At 28.9% G+C, this 21,260-nt stretch overlaps 2 protein-coding genes across 2 annotated transcripts; both read right to left on the bottom strand.

Annotated features, from left to right (window-relative positions):
- Positions 1 to 4,137: 4,137 nt before the first annotated feature.
- LOC105428975 (xanthine dehydrogenase/oxidase-like) lies at positions 4,138 to 13,750 on the bottom strand. The gene is made up of 16 exons (XM_025218662.2): positions 12,521 to 13,750; positions 12,051 to 12,182; positions 11,544 to 11,700; positions 11,224 to 11,434; positions 10,225 to 10,751; positions 9,851 to 10,148; positions 8,912 to 9,430; positions 8,646 to 8,829; positions 7,986 to 8,282; positions 7,086 to 7,524; positions 6,421 to 6,549; positions 6,195 to 6,325; positions 5,658 to 5,916; positions 5,446 to 5,542; positions 5,002 to 5,112; positions 4,138 to 4,503 (listed from the first exon to the last, which is right to left on the bottom strand). The coding sequence occupies exons 1-16, from the start codon at positions 12,760 to 12,762 to the stop codon at positions 4,436 to 4,438; spliced, it is 3,801 nt and encodes a 1,266-aa protein (XP_025074447.2). The 5' UTR covers positions 12,763 to 13,750; the 3' UTR covers positions 4,138 to 4,435.
- Positions 13,751 to 14,306: 556 nt separating this feature from the next.
- LOC112552753 (uncharacterized) lies at positions 14,307 to 21,131 on the bottom strand. The gene is made up of 2 exons (XM_089084815.1): positions 15,084 to 21,131; positions 14,307 to 14,962 (listed from the first exon to the last, which is right to left on the bottom strand). The coding sequence occupies exons 1-2, from the start codon at positions 15,297 to 15,299 to the stop codon at positions 14,825 to 14,827; spliced, it is 354 nt and encodes a 117-aa protein (XP_088940941.1). The 5' UTR covers positions 15,300 to 21,131; the 3' UTR covers positions 14,307 to 14,824.
- Positions 21,132 to 21,260: the final 129 nt, after the last annotated feature.

Genomic DNA, 21,260 nt, shown 5'->3' with positions numbered 1-21,260 from the left:
ATCAAGTGTGTAAATCGATTCTTGTAAGATGCAAAAGTCTTTTAAAAGTATAATATGAAACGATGATATCAAATGATATTTATAAACTACTACATATTTCTGCTTGAGAAACCATAATTATGCTTTAATGATAAATGCATAAAAAATTAGTTTATACAAAATATATTCGAGATGATAAACCTGTTTATTAATATGTTTGTGTTTAAAGTACAAAATAAATAAAAATAAATACATGAAACAATGATATTCGCATGATTACAGAAAAAAATCAGAGAACATCAGAGAACAGAGAATACAGAGAAAAAAAATAAAAGAATTATCTTTTCTTAAATCAGCGAATAAAAGAACATTTCTTTATATATGCATGTTGACTTGAGTAATATAAAAATTACATTACAAAATAACGTATTTAAGTTGATGATGGTTAAATAGTTAAAATAACTGGTAAATGGTTTCGGAATGTATTGAAGCGCATATATTTATATATCTTCTTTAATATCTTTAAATAAATTTAAATAATATATTTTTAAAATAAATTTTTTAAATCATGTTTTTGTGACAGACTGCATTTCCTAGAATTTATAAATTAATTAAATATGCGATGTTATACATAATTACGATTGTCCCTGTCCGTTTTTTGGCTAAATCTCCATCTCTCCGGCAAACAGAAGAAATTGCCGACTAACTATTTTAAAATTTCATGATTTTTTTGGAAAAAAGAATGTACACGTGTACATATGTCTACACAAATACGTTTCATCAATAATCAGTAAAGAATAAGGATAATTCTATGTGATCTATATGATGTATGACAGCTTGTTACGTTTTTTCTTTTTTTATAAGCTTGTTATATTATTCAAATGTTACGTAAATGTTCTAGGCGGGATAAAAATTTCCGTGATTATATTTTTTCGAAATGTGTTTGCTTCTATCTTCTTTTATGGGAAGATGAAAATAAAACGTAAAGAATGGAGCACATAGAATACAGATAGTATAGAGACATTTGTTATTATTTTTCAAAAATGATATTTCGTGGAAAATAGTTTTTTCATACATAATTAAATTCGTTATTAAAATAATCTTTGATTATACACTATATACTGTATTAATAAAAATGCTATCATTACAGAACATTCACTTTAGTATACTTATTATTCTTATCTACTCTTATCTGATAACTGCAATCATATTTTTTTTCGTAATGCTTATTTTGTAATAAATTTGTACTCTTATCAAAATGCATACAGGAAGATATAGCACGAAAAATGTGTGGAAAAATATTGTATGTTTTATAATACACCAAGAAGACAAAACTGAAAGTCATAAAATTCAGGAATAACATGTGTATCTAAAAAATAATATATGTAAAAAATAATATATAATATATTGTATGTAATTTTTTTATATTACTTTAAATGTTGAATAAAAAAAATTCTGCATTTGAAATGCATATTTATTTAATTACATGTAATATTTTATAAATAAATTTTGAAATAAATAATTATCAAATTTATCTTTAACTGTTTAAAATTGGAACATTTTTAGCCATAATAATTTATTTTTTATTTATGCATAAATAAAAAACAAAAAGATAAAAATATTATGTATGAAACATATAAAAATACATAAAAAAGTTTTAGAATAATAAAAAGTGGAATTAAGTTGGTATCTTCTTTCGTTGAGTAAAGCGCGATGTGAATAATATTATTTTGAGCAAACAAAATGTCATAAAAATAGCATATGTAATATTATAAAAAATAAATGCATTGCAAATATTATTTTATTTTACATTAATGTTTCGACACACGCAATGCACTAATTAATTTTGCAAATCAAACCATTAGCATAGTGCAAGCCGCGTTTATTCCGCGTTTTGTATTTTTTTCTATATATATATATATCATATATAATGAATTCGATGTATTAAATATTTAATTGTTTAAATGTTTAAAATTTATTAAACTAATCTCTTTTTAACGTAAATATGCGATATTCAAAATGCAACGCCATTTTAAATGAATGACGATTCAAACCTGTTGCGAAAATTGTAATTAATTCAGATCATAAGGTTAAGCGATTCGTGTTTTTATATTAAAATCATATTTCTGTATATACTTCTGCTTAAAACTTATCCAATCGATAGCACTTGTCTGTATTTCCTATCTCCATTCTAGCGGAATTCAATGCGTTATGGATCGGAATTATGCAATTCATGCAAAGTGGTGATTCACCAATTGCTGCAAAGAAATTTGACGTTGATACAGAGTTAATTGAAAAATTGTTGGAATTATTTAAGAAGAATCAATTGAAAAGAATACTATATCTTTCTATTTCTATCCGGTATTAAAATTATTTCATCAAAATAACGAAGATGTTCTCATGGAAATCTTAATATTTGAACAACGTAAAATACATTAAATTTATTGATTGTAGGAAAGATTGTAGGAAATATTATAAATAAGAGGCAGTTTCCATAATCTTTGACAATGTTAAAATATTAAAAAAAAAAGATGTTTTCTTTGAAATATTCTCTAGCCATCTTATACGTAAAGCCATCGCATACGTAAAGAGTGCTTCTAAGAGAAATCCGCTACTGCAAAATTTGCGATTCATGTTCTCTGGTTCAATGCTCACAAATTTATAGACTAATGCTTCGGCAAGAATCTTGCGGAATTCCGCTGAAGTCTGGTAGCAGTTTGATCAGGTTGCAGTTTATGCAACATTTCCAAGGCAGTCTTCAGCTTCTGCTTATCGAGGTGGTTTACCTTCTAGAAGACATTCCGTATTTTTTCGCGGGTAAGAAATCCCATATTGATACTATCGAAGGTAATATTAGACTTCTCCAGTATTTTCTCATGAAATATTGCGAATATTCTAAATAAATAATTAACGATAATTAACGTAACAGAAATGTGAAAATATTCCGTTGCCTTGCTGTCATCGAATTTGAAAAGGAAAAACCTGTGTTGATTTGAGTATAAGCGTTTTAGGTTCTAAGCATAATTTCGTAAGTTTATGCGTACTTGTTGGACAGCGATGGCAATATTACACCATGGATGATTTTGTAATGCATGTTGCTTTTAAAAAAATTCTCACAACCTCATATTCTGCTTATGATCATGAGCCTCGAAAATATATGTTGCCACCGAATTTTCAATGTACTGCACAGTCAGTTTTTTTAATTTGCACAGAAAATTACAAATAACAAACACATATTTATGCATGTTTTTGAATATGAACATGATACTCATATTTATAAAAAACATGCTTCAATGAAATATTAACGTAAATAATACATAAAACATCAATATTCTATAATTTTGTACATGTGATTTTAATTATATCTTGTTTGCTTAATGGACAGATGTTTATTCCAGGGATTTATTAATTAATTAATTAATTTATATTGTTTTTAAAATTATACTTTCTCGAATGTGAATTTATTTATTTATTTTAATTACCAAAAAATTAAAATAATTTTAATACGTACATTTATTTTAAAACATCTGGACTTTTGTAATAATGTTTTATATGACAATTTAATTAATTGGCTTAATTAATTTGATGGCTATTTATATAAATTCATTAACATACCAGGGGAACAATATCCACATCGCGAATCATTTTTTTTGACAAGCGTAGTTGAATGGTACGATAACCATTTCGCCCGTTATCTAAGTTTGTGTAAATGCCCTTTTTGTTTGACATTATTTGCATACATGTACATAAAACATTTAGTATTAGCATTAATTTAATATCGATGTTAAACAAATGCTATGTATAAAATAACATTTAATTAAATAGTAATTTTTGATATCAAAGACGACGAATTTATAATTCCTCATAAGACAAATTTTTTTTACTTTTTTAAAAATGAAATCTATATAAATTATATAAACATTTGGCTATATAAACATTTGTTAATACTATCGCAGATTAATAGTACAGGCGAGAATTCATAACCATGATCTCGTCTTTGATTTCCGCAATTATGATATGTACATTGCAGCTATCTTCGTGATTTTTGTGCCACAGAGTTTCGTACAATTACGATTGTAGACGTTGAAGGATGTACCAGCTAGAATACATCTCGACAGAAGGATAGAAAGAGGATGGAAGTAATTTTGCGATCATAAAATCGATGTAGTAATTATAATTATTCTAAATCCCTTGTCTACATGCATATTGAAAGTTATGCAGGCTTAGAAAAAAAAAAAAACGTAACATAATTTATTAAAAGGAAATGTTTTAAGAAAATATTTTTTATAAGTAGGCATAAATGTAAAGAGATAAAAATTTTAAGGATGTGTTATAATAAGAATTATCATTATCATTATATTTTTTTAACGTCATATCCATATCATACTTTTTATCAGATAATTATAATAACGTTTTTTTATTTTAACGTATATCTAAACCAGTTTTATCTTTACTCTCAAAGTGTCATAAATTCTTTGCAGGTTAAATTATTGAGAAGTATACGCTCGGTGGTATATGGTCCATCTGCAACGATTATGAATTATAAAATGTGTTATAATATTATTTTATAACAATAATATTTTATAAAAAAAATTTTCATTTTTACAGAAAAGAAATTTTAGTAAACTCTGAATATTACAACTTTGTGAATCTAGAATAATATATTTTTAATTACGTCATTACGAACACAAGTAATTAAATGTGTTTGACGTTAAATGATTTCATAATTAATATTAACTGATTATATGTTTAGATTATATGTAATTATTTTAAAAATTGGATCGCAAAATTTAATAAGTATTTCCATTAAGTCATCGTCTGTTCTTTCGGCTTGGAAAAGAAAAAAAACCAAAATGTAGATTGAATATTGTTTTAATGCAAACAATATTCAAAATGCAATGACGATTAAACGATTCGCATTTATTGAGAGAACTGTAAAAGTTAATCCATAGGTAAAGTTAAGCGATTCATATTTTACATCGTGAATACAAGTATGCGTGTATATTTCTGATTGAAACTTACCTAATCGATACCACTCGTCCGTATTTCCCGTCTCTGCTCTAGCGGAGTTCAATGCGTTGCGAATCGCAATCGGAATTACGCAACTCATATCAAGCGGTGGTTCACCGGTTGCTGTAGAAATAAATTTATAGTTACTCGACGATCGATCCTTTATTATTTTTAGATTCACGATTTTCGTAGGGTAAATGGATTTGTTTATATTTTTATTACATTTCTTTTTACTTTGTTTAAGCTTAATTAAATTATGAATTTTTTTAAATATAAATTTCTTAAAAACTTATATTATATTAGTTTTACGCTTTGAAAGTTTTACTTTAAACGATTTTGTTTAAAGAGTTATTTAAAAATTTCTAAATAGTCATGCAAATATGTCAGAAAATATTTCATCTTTATGGTAAAGATTAAAAAAATAGAAAAATTCACATAGATCACTTGCAAACTCGCCTTTTGAACGAAGTACACCGAATGTGTTAACCGAGTTCTTACGTAAAGATACACGAAAGTCCTCAGGGATATCCTTTGCTCCTGGCGGTTTATAATTCTATAATATAAATACAATATTTTATTTAAATTACTTAATTATTTATATTCAAGGTGTGTAATATCATCGAAACAATTTCCTCTTGAAATTCTATCGAGATTCAAAAATTACATACCCATGTTCTATCACTCGTTAATACTCCTGTTTTCGGATCGTATATTAAATCCTCAGATGTCCAGCATCCCACTCCCATTACAAAAGCTCCCTCTACCTGACCGACATCAATCTCCGGATTCAAGCTTATACCTGCATCTTCCATCAAGTCGACCCTTCTGATAATGTGCTGTCCAGTCAGAACATCGATCTCCACTTCGGCGATGGTGACGCCGTAAATATTGTAATTCTTGAGCGTATCATCCTGCATCGTACCATACCTGCCGAGGCGTAATGAATAATTAGTTACAATTATCGCGACTTTGTTTGCTCTGTAGGACAAACAAAATATTTAAAATCATTTATTTATTAAAATCAAACGGAAACATTATAATGACTGCGTTGTTTAACTTTACGGGAAATGAGGTGAAATATTTACAAATTTTGAAAATACAAAAACTTTACAAATTTTGAAAATATCTTTAAATACTTTTTGGTAATTTGTGTGATATGATGTTTTATTGTTAGTGATTAGGGTAAATATCTTAACGACATTTACGTATGCTGTGCACTCAAATTAATATCTCTTTGATACGCCGTGAAAACAAGCTCCTTCCAACTCGGATTATTCATTTCTTTTCTTATCGGTTCGAGTCTCTTCAAAATTTTGTTGCATGCCTGAATCGTCGCCTGAAATTAACACACCAATCGATAATATTAATTAATGCAGTTTCATGTGTACATTGCATCATTTTTTAATATGTTTTCGTGTAATGTTTTCTTACATATGCACAACTCTCACTAGTGAAACTGGATGCGGTAGCAAAATTGTTGGACGTTACTATAGTGTTGGATATTTTAACATTGACTAGTTCTACATCAATTCCCAAAGTGTAAGCAGCTACTTGAGCAATCTAAAATAAATATTATTTTTATGTAAATAGACATAGTAAAGTGTAATACTACACAATTTGCTACAAAGACGAGATAATTAATTTAGATATTGCATATGACAATCAGAATAAAGCAGTCTTTAAAAATTATTTAAATAATATCAAGAACATTATATTTTGCTTCGACATTTTTATCATTTACTTACATTTAATTATATATATTAATTATTATAATGCATGAATTTTTAAAAAGACTGTGAAATCTATCATTAAATAAGTGATATTTATTTAAGATAAAATTATATTATATCATTTTTTTACGTGAATAAATTAATTAAAATTCGAAATTTTATCGTGCATTTAGATAGGAAATAGAGAAAATTAAAAAATTAAATTTCAAGTTTCAACTTTTCTAATCTAAATTAGGTTTTCAATTTTATTAAAATATTATTCTTCTCAGTGAGTCTCTTCGTTCATTAATTTATTGAAAAATAATCTTTCTCGAAGAATAAAATGCTTAGGATACTTAAGTAATTTCGATTTACAACGTCGCGTACCTTTGTATTTATACCTTGGCCACATTCTATCCCACCGTGCGTTACGCAAACGGTGCCATCGCGTGCAAAAACTGATACCAAAGCGCTAAATTGTCCATAATATTCCATGGCAAAAGTCATTGTCACCAGGGCGATTCCCTTTTTCTTCCAGCGATTTTCGCTGTTAAATATCTCAACGGCTCGCTTCCGCATCTCGTAATCAGCCGATTTCGACAAATCTTTTATCATGACTTCTAACACGGCCCTATTCACATCTGTCATATTCGCCAATCTGACCTGTATCGGATCCTTTTTCGTCACTCTCGCAATGTGCTCCATTATATGTTCCATCATACCCACCGCTTCCATAGACGATAGCCCCCGACATACCGTATTTGATGGTATATCAGTTCGCACATCATAACCATTGAATATCCATCTATCGATTGCATAACAGCCCCTAAATGATCAATCATAAATCATAAATTATAAGTGAAATCAAGTGTAGACCAACTAAAGATATTAATATAAAATAATATGTTTCTTATCTATTTCAAATCTATTTTCTTCAAAAATTTACCTTTATACAACTTTAAGAAATTACTTTTTATTATATTCAAGTAAAATATTTATTTTAATTAATGCCAATATCATAATATTTAGTCTCTCTCTCTCTCTGTTAAGTTTTACACAAAATTTTAACAAAAATTTAATATCGGATTTACTTTAACATCTATGTAAGAAACTTTACAAAATTTGAAGCAACATGAAAATAGATTAAGAATTTTTTATTAAATTTTAAGATATTGATATCTTTAAGATACGAATCCAGCAAATTAACATTGGAGTAATATTTATGGCAATCATAAGAAAGAAGATATTTTTTATACTACTGTAATGTTAAGTACGCTAGATACGTACTTGCTCAGAAACTTAAATGTTTCTGCAGCGTAGGGATTATTATAATTACAACCATTGTTAGACCAGTGTTTAAGATTGAGATATTGTATAACGCCATTGTCATCCACTCCGACCTCGTATTTTTGGCGTGTAGGATTTCTCTTGCCCTGAAATTGCATATTACTCTCGATTGTCATAACGAATCGTGCTGGGCGATTCAATTTGTAACATACTAATGCACAGGCACATGAGACTTGCACATTGCGTATGGCTTTTCCTCCATATCCACCACCGATTCGTCTCACATAGACATTGATACTACGAAAATTAAATTTATCATTTATCTATTTATACCATTTATTTATTATCATACCAGTTTAATTTTACAAATCACATTTCTGTCAACTTTTATTAACTAATTTCTTTATAGGGAAAATAATGATATACAATTTCCAAGTTTTATTTTGAATAATCTATTTCATTAACTACACGATCAATCAATTTTGTAGATCAATATGAAATTTTTAATAATATAAACTTTTGACATCAAGTATTATAAGTATAATGGAATATTCTTATGAGAATCTATTTTGAGAAAGTATTTTGGTATAACTCATCATTGTAAATCATTTTTCTCAAAACGGTCAAGAAATTAATGAGTTACTTATTATTATGAGTTACCTGTTATATCTAACATTGAGCACATCCGCGATCGCTATTTGATTGAGATCCATCCATTGCGTGGATGAATAGACGTCCATACCATCCTCCTTGGGGACGCATACGCAGGATTGGGTCTCCATTGTGTAGTGATATTGGCCACCGCATTCAAAGACGCCTTTTATTTTCCGTTTAACATTTTCTCCTAGTAGAGTGGGAAATAAATTTCACGTTTCAATCTTTTTTTACTCTTTTACGTCTCTGATAATTTAATATAAGTTTTTCACCCTTCTCTTTCGCCGGAACGTTGACGCTATTCCTGAATCTGGTATTATCTCCCGATGCGAATGCATCCTCAATGCTTATCACCGGCTTTCTACTCAATGACTCGCTGTAGTTAATTTTCACCAATTTCGCGGCTTCGTTCGCCAAATTATGCGTCTCCGCTACGATCACACCGACCGGCTGACCAGCATAGAGAACGTCCCCTTCGGCAAAGAGCAACTCGTCCTCCATTAAGGTGCAGAAATTATGGGCAGCTGAGATGCATAGATTCTTGCCGGGTATGTCCTTGGCACCATAGAACGCTATCACACCCTTCATAGCAAGGGCCTTGCTTACATCTATATTGGAAATCTTGCCGTTACTGATTTCCGTGAGGACAAAAGCGCAAAACACTTCTCGAGGATATGGGGGCAGATCGTTGCAATATTCGGCCTCTCCTGATGTCTGCTGGATAGCCTCTAACTTTGGTATAGGTTTATTCACCGGCCACACAGTCTTATCCGTGTCATAGTTCTGCGTGCCTAAGATATTTTACGTGCATGATTAGATTAGCTAATTAAAATATCTTACAAATTTATTGAAACTCAATTCGTCTAGATCAAAACAGGCATATTTCTCTATCTAAAACAGGTATATTTCTCTAAGATTATTTCGTTAAGTTAATAAAAATAGTAAAAATATCAATGTGAAGTTATCTCGAAATTTTGAGAAATGCTCATAAGTCAATAATCAATAAAACATGTAGATCTTTTTAATTGTTATAAGTTGTAGATGAGAAGACAATAAAAAGAAACTCAATGTGTGTGTGTGTGTGTGTGTGTGTGTGTGTGTGTGTGTGTGTGTGTGTGTGTGTGTGTGTGTGTGTGTATGTGTGAAAGAAATATTTTAAATATTTAAAAAATATAAACATATGTCTTAAAAGATTTAGTGGTAATGCATACCCGAAGATAGACTTCGTTTTAATAAGGAACCTCCGCTACGAAATCTAGGATTCATGTCCTCCGGTTTGATGCTCAATACAAATTTATAGAATAATCCTTCTGCTAGAGTCTTGCGAAATTCGGGCGAATAGTCCGGCAGTACAAAGTCAGGATGCAGTTCATCGTGCAATATTTCCAAAGCAATCTTCAGCACTTGGTTGTCAAGGATGCATTTATCCATAAACCAATTTTCCGTGTTCTTCGCGTGTAAGAAATGTTTGTTGATGCCATCGAAGATGATATTAGGTCTCTCCAACACCTTTGCGTGAAACGTTACGAATATTCCAAATAATTAACGATGTGTAATGTGAATAATGCGAAAAAAATTTTGTTACCCTGCCCCTGCCGTCGAGTTTGAAAAGGAAGCCTGCGTTGACGTGACCACGAGCGTTCTGAGCTCTAGGCATAATCTTGTAGGATCTGTATTCATATTCATCGGATAGTGGCGGCAACACGACACTATAAATGAGTTTATGATTCATGTCGGCTTTTAAAAATTCCGACAGCCACATATTATGCTTTCTGTTGGGTGCGTCGAGGATATATATTTGAGTACCAACGGTCTCTAATATTAAAAATATATCTGACGGAAATTCGTTGTGCTCGTGCTTGATCATCAGGTTGCCGGCGATGGTGCCGATGTTTCGCACTGGCACGTGCGCGACCAGATCAATGTGCTCAGCCAAGTGACGTAAATATTTAAATTTGGCATCAGACGAGTACTTTTGAAAGGTTTCCATCATCACTCTAAGAGATACATTTCCGCCTAGGGTCAAGTTCTCATCGGTTTTTTGGATGTGACACAGATCCGGGACGTCGTTTATATCGATGTAGAGATCCTTTTTGCTTGTGCGATAAATACCTGCAAAAGCAATTTTTCGATATTGTGTTACACTAAATTTTATATCTTTATATCGTTATAATAATTGGTATTACAATAATATTTTTATAGAATATTTGAAATTATATTTTAAACTTTATTTTAATATTGATATTTGAATGTTTTATAACGGATTATTAAAGGCACTATTAATTTAATTAACTAAGAATTTTTAATATATTTCAATATATTTAATATTAAATATTAAAAGATAAAATAGAAGCAAAACCTTTGTACATATCGACTCCATATAAATAACAAAAATAGAAATATCAATACATTTTCAATTTAATATTAAAATTTTATATTTTAAAATAAATATTTATTTTAATAGAAAAAGAAAAAGGATTTTAATTAATTTTTCAAGTAAATGAGCAATAAGCATTGCATATGTTTTAAATGTATTTTTAATATTAACTGCAATGTATGTGCCCTTTAAATAAATGAACATTACCATGAGCCGTATTTCCTCCATTTAATATATAAGTGGCATGTGGTTTACGTCGAAATATTTCGAATAAATCATGAATCGAGTAAATTTTGTAGAATTCTCCATCGCCTAACTTTATGTTCAACGTGGTATTTTCATTAAAAAGTTGGCTATCGACACAACTGCCAGAACATGTCTCTCCTTTTTTCACACAGGCTTTGTTCTCGTACAGTTCCTACGTAGTTAGCAATATTATATTAATGATATGTACAAAATTTAGCAGGAATTCTCATATGTAATGATAGTTAAATAATAATAATAATAAGAATAGTAATAGTCAGCACCTCGATATCGCAAATGTTCTTCGTTACTGATGGAGGTGCATCACTAGCAAATTTCTTGAAAGCTTCCAAAATCGGACGATATCCAGTGCATCGACAAATATTTCCACCGAACGAATTTTCGATCTGTCGCATAGTTAACTTTTTGTTTTTCACAAGACTGAAAATTCCAAACAATAAGCGCATCTTTATACAATACCTGAATATTTAATACAAAATATTCATATTCATAACATTCGTTGCTTTATTATAGTGATAAACGATTTTATGCACATTATTTTAATTTATAATTAAATTTTATATTAAACAATTAGTAATTTCAAAGATTTATTAATCAATTTATTTGTTTAAAAATTTTTTTAAAGTTATTTTTAATGCGAATGTGTTGTAACGCTAGTTTAAAAAAATTTAATATATACTAAAGAAATGTAAAAGTTTAAATTTTTTAAATGGAAGGCTAAATATTCCTCTAATATGGCAATTTAATTAATTTACTCGTCTGTTACATACCTATATAAATTCATCACCATCCCGGGAGAACAATATCCGCATTGCGAGCCATTTTTTTCAGCAAGCGTAATTTGAATTGAATGATAACCATCCCGTCTGTTACCTAAACCTTCGATTGTGTAAATATCCCATCTACAACATTATTTAATGCACATTAAATATAAAGCAATAGTTAATTAATTTAATAATTATATAAAAAGTTAAATTCAAAACTATATATAGAAAGTTTAATTACAACTATAAAACTATATATAGAAAGTTTAATTACAACTATAATATAAAGAAAGTTTAATTACAACTATATATAGAAAGTTCCATTTCTAGAAGAGCGCTTTCTAGTGTCAAAAAATATATACTCATAATATCGTAATATCGTAATATTATAAGAGACAGATTCTTCTTATTTTTATAAAAAAAAAAAAAAAAAAAATAAAATTCTATTAGGTAATTTTTTGTTAATACACGCGTACCCATCACAAATTAATATCGGCACTAGGCAGGAATTTACAGCCATGATCTCGCCTTTGATTTTCGCAGTTACGATACAGGCGCCACAACCACCCTCGTGGCACATGGCTTTTGTGCCACGGAGTTTCGCATAATCACGAATATAGACGTTGAGGGATGTGCCAGCTGGTATGCATTCCGATACTGCAAGCGGTTTCACAATTATAAAGTCAATATAGAAATCATAGGAAATATAAGAGATCATTTTTCAAAATATTCCTAAAACTCACTTATCATAATTAAAGTTTCAGATTTCAACATAATTTTTTTGCAATTGAATAATCATAGTTATAGTAATTAATAATTAATTTATAAGTTTTATTTCTATAATATTGTAATTAGATTTTTCTGTTATATGTTATTTGTTATTCTGAAATTAATTTTACCATCATAAATTATTTCATTTTTCAATTGTATTAAAACATTTTTATTTTTTTAATTATACAGTATATAAATTACACGTGAAGAATACATACCGATATATGGTACTTCATTAATTGTAAAATTAATACACTCCCTTTTATTTCTGAAATTAAATATAAATTGAATAGCATCTTGAATAGCATTTTAAAATTATTATCGACTTTGAAATATAGATCAATTTTTCTAAGAATGTTTTCTGTACATTTTATGTTATACTATACAATATGAAGAAATAAATGGATTACGAATTTATTTTAGAACGTTTTACACTTTTACGTTTAAAAAAGTGAAGGTTTCACGATTTCCAAATTTACAACGAAACTTTGTATTAGTTGATTGTTTATGCTGCCTATATTGTAACAGTTTTTATATAAGATTATACATCTTTAAGTGATCTTTAATGGTGGCGATGACTTACTTTCTTATAGTTTGCATCGTCTTCTTATTACGTACGCAGAGTTTAAAGTGTCGAAAGAAAGTTTAATTAAAACCTTTCAACGAGAGATCCTTTTAACAAGAGATAGAAATCATAGTTGCACAGATTATCTTTTTTACAAATAATAGAACACGTCTGTCTCGCGCACCGTCTATTCCCAAAAGAACGAGAACACCATTGCATTCTATTGCAAAACCAGGAAGGCTAAATTTGATCAGATAGACCGCGTACTTTCAAGTCTTAATTTACGCGTAACAAATTTATTCGTACTGATAAATACTGATGTAATAGAAATTTTTTGCCAATGTTCTCTGGTTTTTATACTTGAAACTTGTAGCAGCATTTTCTCAATATAATTAATGATTGTGTAAGAACGTCAATTTTCTGATATGATAAGAGACTATTTATTTCAATAATTACACAAAAATTGCGTTGATAACAATGATTTAGATAACAGATGTAGAATTATCAAATTTTCAAGCGACCTACTTTGTATTGATAAAATTCATTTTTGAAATTGAATGTAAATGCATTTTACTTGTATAATTAAGGAAGTACAAGCGATTACTTGCGGGACGAGAAGGATACATCTATCTTTATGCAATATCTAATGAAAATCTTTTAACAATAAGAACAACTTAACTTAAAAAAAAGATAACATTGAGCGCAAAGTTTCAATTTTTGATAATATTCTAGTATTAGGAAATAAAAATAATTTAATATTTCAATGATTATCTATCACTTGGTAATTTTACATTTCTAAAAATGGGATTAAAGATATATATAAAAAAATAGAACAATTTTAAATATTTTTTTATTTTATCTATTTTATAAGACTTTAAAGGTATTACTTAACAGAATATATATTTAGACTAATGGATATTATCATTACATGTATATTTTAGCTAACAATTGCCATTACAAAAACTATGTTCTTATCTTTTGGAATACCTGCACGAACGAATTAATCGCCAGATGGGAGAATTCATGCGCGCTCAAAAATTCTCTATTGCTTTTAATATTTTCGCTATAAAATTTTTCGCAACAAACATAAAACATTCTATTCTTTTTTTTTTATGTTTAAATATCATGTATCATTGTAAATACAAAGATCGTAAGTAAATGCCACATAATTAGTAAGAAAGGCTAAATGTTTCTTGAATTTGTTTAACATATCAAAAAATTAAAAGATTAACAAATGATAACAATCCTAACCAAGTAATATGTGTATTATCTATTTGCTATCATTGTTATATGATATGTTATAGATTCTCTCTAATAATTGAATCTACTAATTGAAATATTTTGATTCTGTCATTAAACCATAAAACATTAGCAAAATGTGAATAAAAACGTTATCTTATTATAAGATTTTTAAATTTCTTATGCGCATGTGAGAAATAAGCGATTATTCAAATGTGACAGTTAATAAAAAGTTTCCAATCTTATCCTTTGATCGAAGAACATCAACTTCGTTAGGCGCATTTTTGCGCAAAGACATGCGAAAGTCCTCAGGAATATCCTTTGCTCCTGGCGGTTTATAATTCTACGATAAAAATGGAATATTTTAATAATTTCAGTAGATTTATTTAAAATAATCTTGACAAATCGAAACAATTATATCTTTACGATATTAACTTTATCAAAACTGAGTGAAGATCACGTACCCACGTTCTATTCATCAATGCTCCTATTTCAGAATCGTACACCAAAACCTCGGATGTCCAGTATCCTATTCCCATCATGAAAGCTTCCTCCACCTGACCGATGTCGATTTCTGGATTCAAGCTTATACCGGCGTCATCAACTCGACTCTTCTGATAATATGCTCCAATTAACATTATCGCTCTCCTCCTCGGCGATGGTGACGCCGTAAATGCCATAAGGCTTGATCGTATCGTCTTGCGTGATCGCGAACCTAAAGTGATAAATATAATGAATAATAATTAACGCAGTATGTGACGACAAAAGACTTGTGTCTCTTCTCACTCCATACAAATACACAATTCGAAGCTTTTTGTTAAATTAAATTGATAGTGTAGTACCAATGTTGTTCAAAATCAACGAGAAAACGTGAAGAAAATATTTAAACTGACTTTTCATAGTCTTCCAATTATTACAAAAAATATGATTATTTTTTTCTAAATAAAAAAATAACGGGAATATTTTTGGAGAGATGTCGAGTGTTCAATAAATATACGTTTGAATAACAGCTGCATGACAGTTTTAATATTTTATTAGTATATTGAATTTTATTTTTATTAGCATATTGAATTTAATAATTATGATAATTATGAATTAAATATTAATGCTTACATATAACGCGCGCATAGGTCAACATCTTTTAGATACGCTGCAAGTTCCCGCCAGTTCGGATTGTTCATTTCATTTTTTTTTTATCGGTTCAAGTCTTTTCACTTGTTACAAGCCTGTTGTTTGTTTACAAGACTTGTTTACAAGCCTGAATCGTAGCCTAAATCAAACGCGATCACTAATTTTTATTCATCAATTTAACATTATGTACGAAACGTATTGTCTTTTGAAACGTGCGTTTCAGCGCAAATTAAATTAATTTATTACGTATGTGCAAGAATCACTACACACACTGCCTCCGGTAACCGAATTGTTCGGTGTTATTAAATTATTGCTTGGTTTCACAATGACTAAATTCAAATCGATTCCCAAAGTATACGCAGCCACTTGAGCAACCTAAACTAATTTATTCCTTCTACGTAAATAGAAAGAATTAAAATACAATTATTTAATTAATCGCATAACATTATTTTATGTTTATGATACAAAATGAATTACTTAATTTACTGTCTATATCATATAATACATTGATAAATATTCAATAAAATTGTTAATTCTCAATATAAATTATTTAAAACATTGTATTGAAGCGTTAAGATTATGAATTAGAAAAAATGATTTCTATTCAGAGCTATATCTTGGTGTTTATACCTTGGCCACATTCAATTCCACCATGCAAACTGTACCGTCCCGAGCGCAAATCGACACCATAACATTAAATTGATCCCGAGTAAACGAACGAGTAATTTATCGACACAATGCCTTTTTTCTCTCAGAGATTCTCATTGTTAAACGTCTCAACGACTCTCTTCCGCATTTCATAATTGGCCGATTTCGACAAATCTTTTATCATCGGCTCTAACACGGCCTTATGCACGTCGTTCATATTGGCTAATCTGATCTGTAATGGATCCTTCTTTGTCACTCTCGCAATATGCTCCATTATGTTCTCGATCATAGCTATTAATTCGGTGGATCCCGGTGCTCGACAACATGTGTTTGACGATACATCCGTTCGCATCTCAAATCCATTCGATGACCAACTGTTGCTCATGTAACAGCTGTTAAAGATCAGTAATAATTGTTAACAAACACGAAAAATTAACAAGGTTAATATAATGTTAAACATTCTAATATTAAACTTGATCTGATGATATTTTTTTCTTAATCAAACATAAATATCTCTCTATTGTAACAAAAAGGAAAAGATGCCTGTAATAATCATATATCTTCAACAATCTTTCACATTTTACATTTTCGTCGTAAATACAAAAATTCTTGTTTAAAAATGTATGAGTGTATATTTGTCGCGTAACTTAAGACTAACGATTTAATACATATGTATTTTCTTACGTTCAAAAATTCTCTTTAACTAAATAAAAAAATGAATAAAAAGAACAATTCCTCTTTATTTTTGAAAAATTCTTAAATTAAAATCTATTTCAAATTTCATTGAAAATAACAAATATATTAACAGCTGCGGTATTTTCATTTTATATGTTTATTTCTTATACCGCTATACTTTTGACACATACCTGCCCATATGTAGCTGCACGAGAAAAGCATGGGCATCATTGTAATTAGAGACAGCATTGCTCCAATGTTTCGAATCGAGGTATTAAATAATTTCTTCGTCATTTATCTCGATTTCATATTCTTGTCGCATAGAGATTCTTTTATCCTGTGACTGCATATTGCTCTCGATCGTCGTGACAAATCGCGCTGGACGGTTCAGTTTATGACATATACCAATGCACAGGAACATGAAATTTGCGTGAGATTTTCCATATCCACCGCCGATTGGCCTCACGTGTAAATTAATGCTGTGAAAATTAAATTCACGCGATCATTGTGCTAACTTAATTTTGCAAAACATTTTGCAACGCACTTCCGTCGTTCTCTTTCGATTTATCTTCTTATAGAAAAGCTCCTGTCTATTTCTAATTTCATTTCAAACTTTTTCATTAAATTTATTTTTTTTTTATTATTATTAATTCTATTCACTTTTATCGTTCTGTAGATTATTAAATTACTATTATTAAATTTTCGATAATAGGAATTTTTTGTAGGAATTATTACAATTTAATTTATATCAGTAAGATATTCTAGCACCTTAAATCGTATTATCGCTATTAGATTAATGATACTCTCCTCAAGATACTGCAGAGATTAATGAGTTACCTATTATTCTTAACATTAAGCACATTCGCGATCGATATTTGGGTGAGGTCCATCCATTGCGCGGATGATGGATAAGACATCCGTACCATCCTCCGTGGGAATGCACACGCAAGACTCAGTCTCTCCATTGTATGTAATGATATTGACTGTCGCATTGGAAAACTCCTTTTATCGTCGTGTTTAACATTCTTTCCTGTAATAGAAAAATCGCCACACTTTATCATATTGTTTTTATTCACTTCTTGTTACTAGTAACAGCCGTTTCACAGATTACAGTTATTCATATGATATCCATAATCATTCGGATGTACGAATGATAATGAGTGGAAATAACGAGATAAATAAATAAGATGATCTATGCTTGTTATTCTTTAAGGAAATTTCTTACGGTACAGAACTTTTTAATAATATGAACAACATTTTTTCTGTATTCCAAGAATGTTGTAACATTGCTGCAAAATTTTTGATATGCGCTGTCTGAATTTTATCGTGAAGAACATGAACGCTCTTTATATTTTGATGACTTTATATTTTGATGCTAAAAGTGCATCTGTATTTCAACTTAAACTTTTGAATTTACGTTATAAATAAATATTAATTTTTATACAAACATTTAAATTTAAAAAAAAGCTGGATGAGAATTTTATTAATATTCTATCTACATTTTATTAATATTCTATCATGATAAATCATAAATATTGTATTAAAATTATATTTGTTGTTCTCATTTAATGAAAATATCTTAATAAAATCTGTAAAGGATAAAAAAATATCTAAAAAAATATATGTACATTGCATACGTATTTTTTTTATTCTTATGTAACTGAAAGAAAATTACCATGTGCCGTGTTTCCTCCATTTAATATATATGTTGCACTTGGTTTCTCTCGAAATATCGCGAATAGATCTTCGGTCGAATAAACTTTATAGAATTCCGCATCTGCGAATTTTATATCCAAAGTAATATTTTCATTGGAGAGATATTTATTGGAACATTTGCCTTTATACAGCATTCCGCTTTTCGGGCCTTTACACAGCATTCCGCTTTTCGGGCTTTTAATCTTGTAAAGCTCCTACGAAATGCATTATTGTATTTTTCATGATATTTAAATAATGCTATAAAAGGCTTTATTTGATAATAACGAAATAGTTACAATTGAAGAATTTTGTATAAAAACAGAATATTATTTCAGTAACGTAAAACTCGAGAATATAAAAATAATAACGCGATAAAATAAAACTTTTTTCTCGAATTGTGCACCTCGATATCGCGAATATCCTTCGCCAATGTTGGAGGTGCATCGCTAGCAAATCCCTTAAAGGTTGACGAAGGTCGACGAAGTGAAGTAAATTGATTGAGATAAAAGATTTAACATATAAAATATTTTTTAATGTGAATAAATACATAAAATGACGTGAAGTGAATATCCTTAATAATTTTTTATTATAAAATAAATTTTCGAATATAATTTTTTGATTGTTTAATGCCTGCATACCCATCGCACATTAATATTGATACGAGACAGGAGTTTACAACCTGGTTTCGCCTTTAATTTCCGCCGCCACGATACAAACACCACAATCACTCTCGTGGCACATGGCTTTTGTACCGCAAAGTTTTGCATAATCGCATATGTAAACGTTGAGAGACGTGTCAGATGGTATGCATCTGTACTGCAAGCGATTATGTCATAAACTGGATATGGGAGTTGTAACTTTCTCCATAGATATTATCATTTTCTTCTTATTTGAAAAAAAAAATTAAGAATCTCGCTCTCACAATTAAAGTTTTATGATCCAATTACAACTTCTACCATAATATATTTAACTTTTCGCAATTAAGTACTTTTTGTTGTTAATAGGTTTTCCATAACAAAATTTAGATTTTTATAATATATTTAAATTTCGAAATTTTTTACCGTCATAAATCATTTCGCTTTTTAATGAAGCTAAAAAATTTTTCATTTTCTTAATTACGCAATCTAAATTGCATACAAAGAATACATATCGACACTCCCCATTAACCATAAAGTTAATGCATTTTCTTTTATTTCAATATGAATTAAATTGAATGTGGCACTTTAAAATTATTATTAACTGACATATTATTATTAACTGAGATCAAGTTTTCTATTTATTTATATTGCACGGTGCAACGCGAAGAAACAAATGGCTTTAAAATTTTTCTTTTTAACCATCATATTGAAATATATGACGATTGTCAAATTTACAAAATTAAATCTATCATTAGTTGATTATTTATCACATCTTGTGATAATTTTGTATATTATGAATTTTTAATAACAATTTTAAAAACTTACTCCACTGTTGTTTGAATTGTCATTTGTTAATAATGCATGCGTAATTTCTTATCCTCTAATACACACAGTTTCTGAACTACTCAGTCTTTGTAGGAGCATCTTGTGAATTAATAATGCTTATCGGCGAACACATGGTTCATGCCATGTTTGCGCGTAATGAATTTAGTCGAAGGAACTACTTCGGCGACAAGATTACTTCGTGTATTTATACACAAGCCACCGAGTTGAGCAACACAATTATCATATTCAAATGACTTCAACGATTAATTGATTTTTCTTATTGGGCTCAAGGATAATTCGAAATTTTAGAATGTGTCTTCATTTTTAATTTTAAAAACTATTTCGTTTTAAAAAAGATAAAAATAAAAATATATACTGCATTGTAGTTCACATTATTGCTAAGTAGTATGTACATAATTTCTCATTTATCATATGGATATAAATAAATATGGAATATAAATATGGAATAAATATGGATATAAATGGATATAAATATGGAAATAGTTCTAATAATCGGTCTTTGTAGAAACATTTAATGATATGTTGGAAAGACCATAATTTTCTGATACTGTCAATATTTCTTGCTGGAACGATTACAAAGATTACGATGACATTATTATGATGATATAATTATGATGATAAAAATGTAAGACGATTCAATTATGAGTCATTTAAAATTAAGATAACTTGTATTTATTAAAGTAAATTTATTTTGTTATTTTAAAGAAAAAGCAGTTTAAAAGTAACTTGATTACAACAACAGGCGCATTATACTTGTTTTATTTTTTTATCGAGTATTTTTGTTATTACAAAAAATTATATTCTTATCAAATTATATATAAATTTTTATCGATAAAAATTACAAAAATAAAATATATATAGCGTTATAAAAAAAAAAATACTGATATAAAAACGGCACGAGAATACTGTAATATACATATAGGTAAAAGAATTAATTCTGTATAAAGGAATTAATAAAGGAATTAATAATTATTTATTTTTTAATTATTATTCACAATTTACATTATA

This window comes from Pogonomyrmex barbatus, unplaced genomic scaffold (assembly GCF_055798465.1).
Source record: "Pogonomyrmex barbatus isolate J1 unplaced genomic scaffold, ASM5579846v1 scaffold9, whole genome shotgun sequence".
Taxonomy (NCBI): Eukaryota; Metazoa; Arthropoda; class Insecta; order Hymenoptera; family Formicidae; genus Pogonomyrmex; species Pogonomyrmex barbatus.
This window is presented reverse-complemented; position numbering and strand designations above follow the sequence as displayed.

Excerpts from the sequence above, each read along its gene's own strand:
- LOC105428975 (XM_025218662.2), bottom strand. The coding sequence starts at position 12,762 with ATGATCTCTTATATTTCCTATGATTTCTATATTGACTTTATAATTGTG. Across the intron at positions 11,701-12,050 it reads ATGGTGATGAATTTATATAG|TCTTGTGAAAAACAAAAAGT; the intron begins GTATGTAACAGA and ends TGGAATTTTCAG. Across the intron at positions 5,917-6,194 it reads AATTTGAGTGCACAGCATAC|GTATGGTACGATGCAGGATG; the intron begins GTAAATGTCGTT and ends ACGCCTCGGCAG.
- LOC112552753 (XM_089084815.1), bottom strand. The coding sequence starts at position 15,299 with ATGGCATTTACGGCGTCACCATCGCCGAGGAGGAGAGCGATAATGTTA. Across the intron at positions 14,963-15,083 it reads CATTGATGAATAGAACGTGG|AATTATAAACCGCCAGGAGC; the intron begins GTACGTGATCTT and ends TTTTTATCGTAG.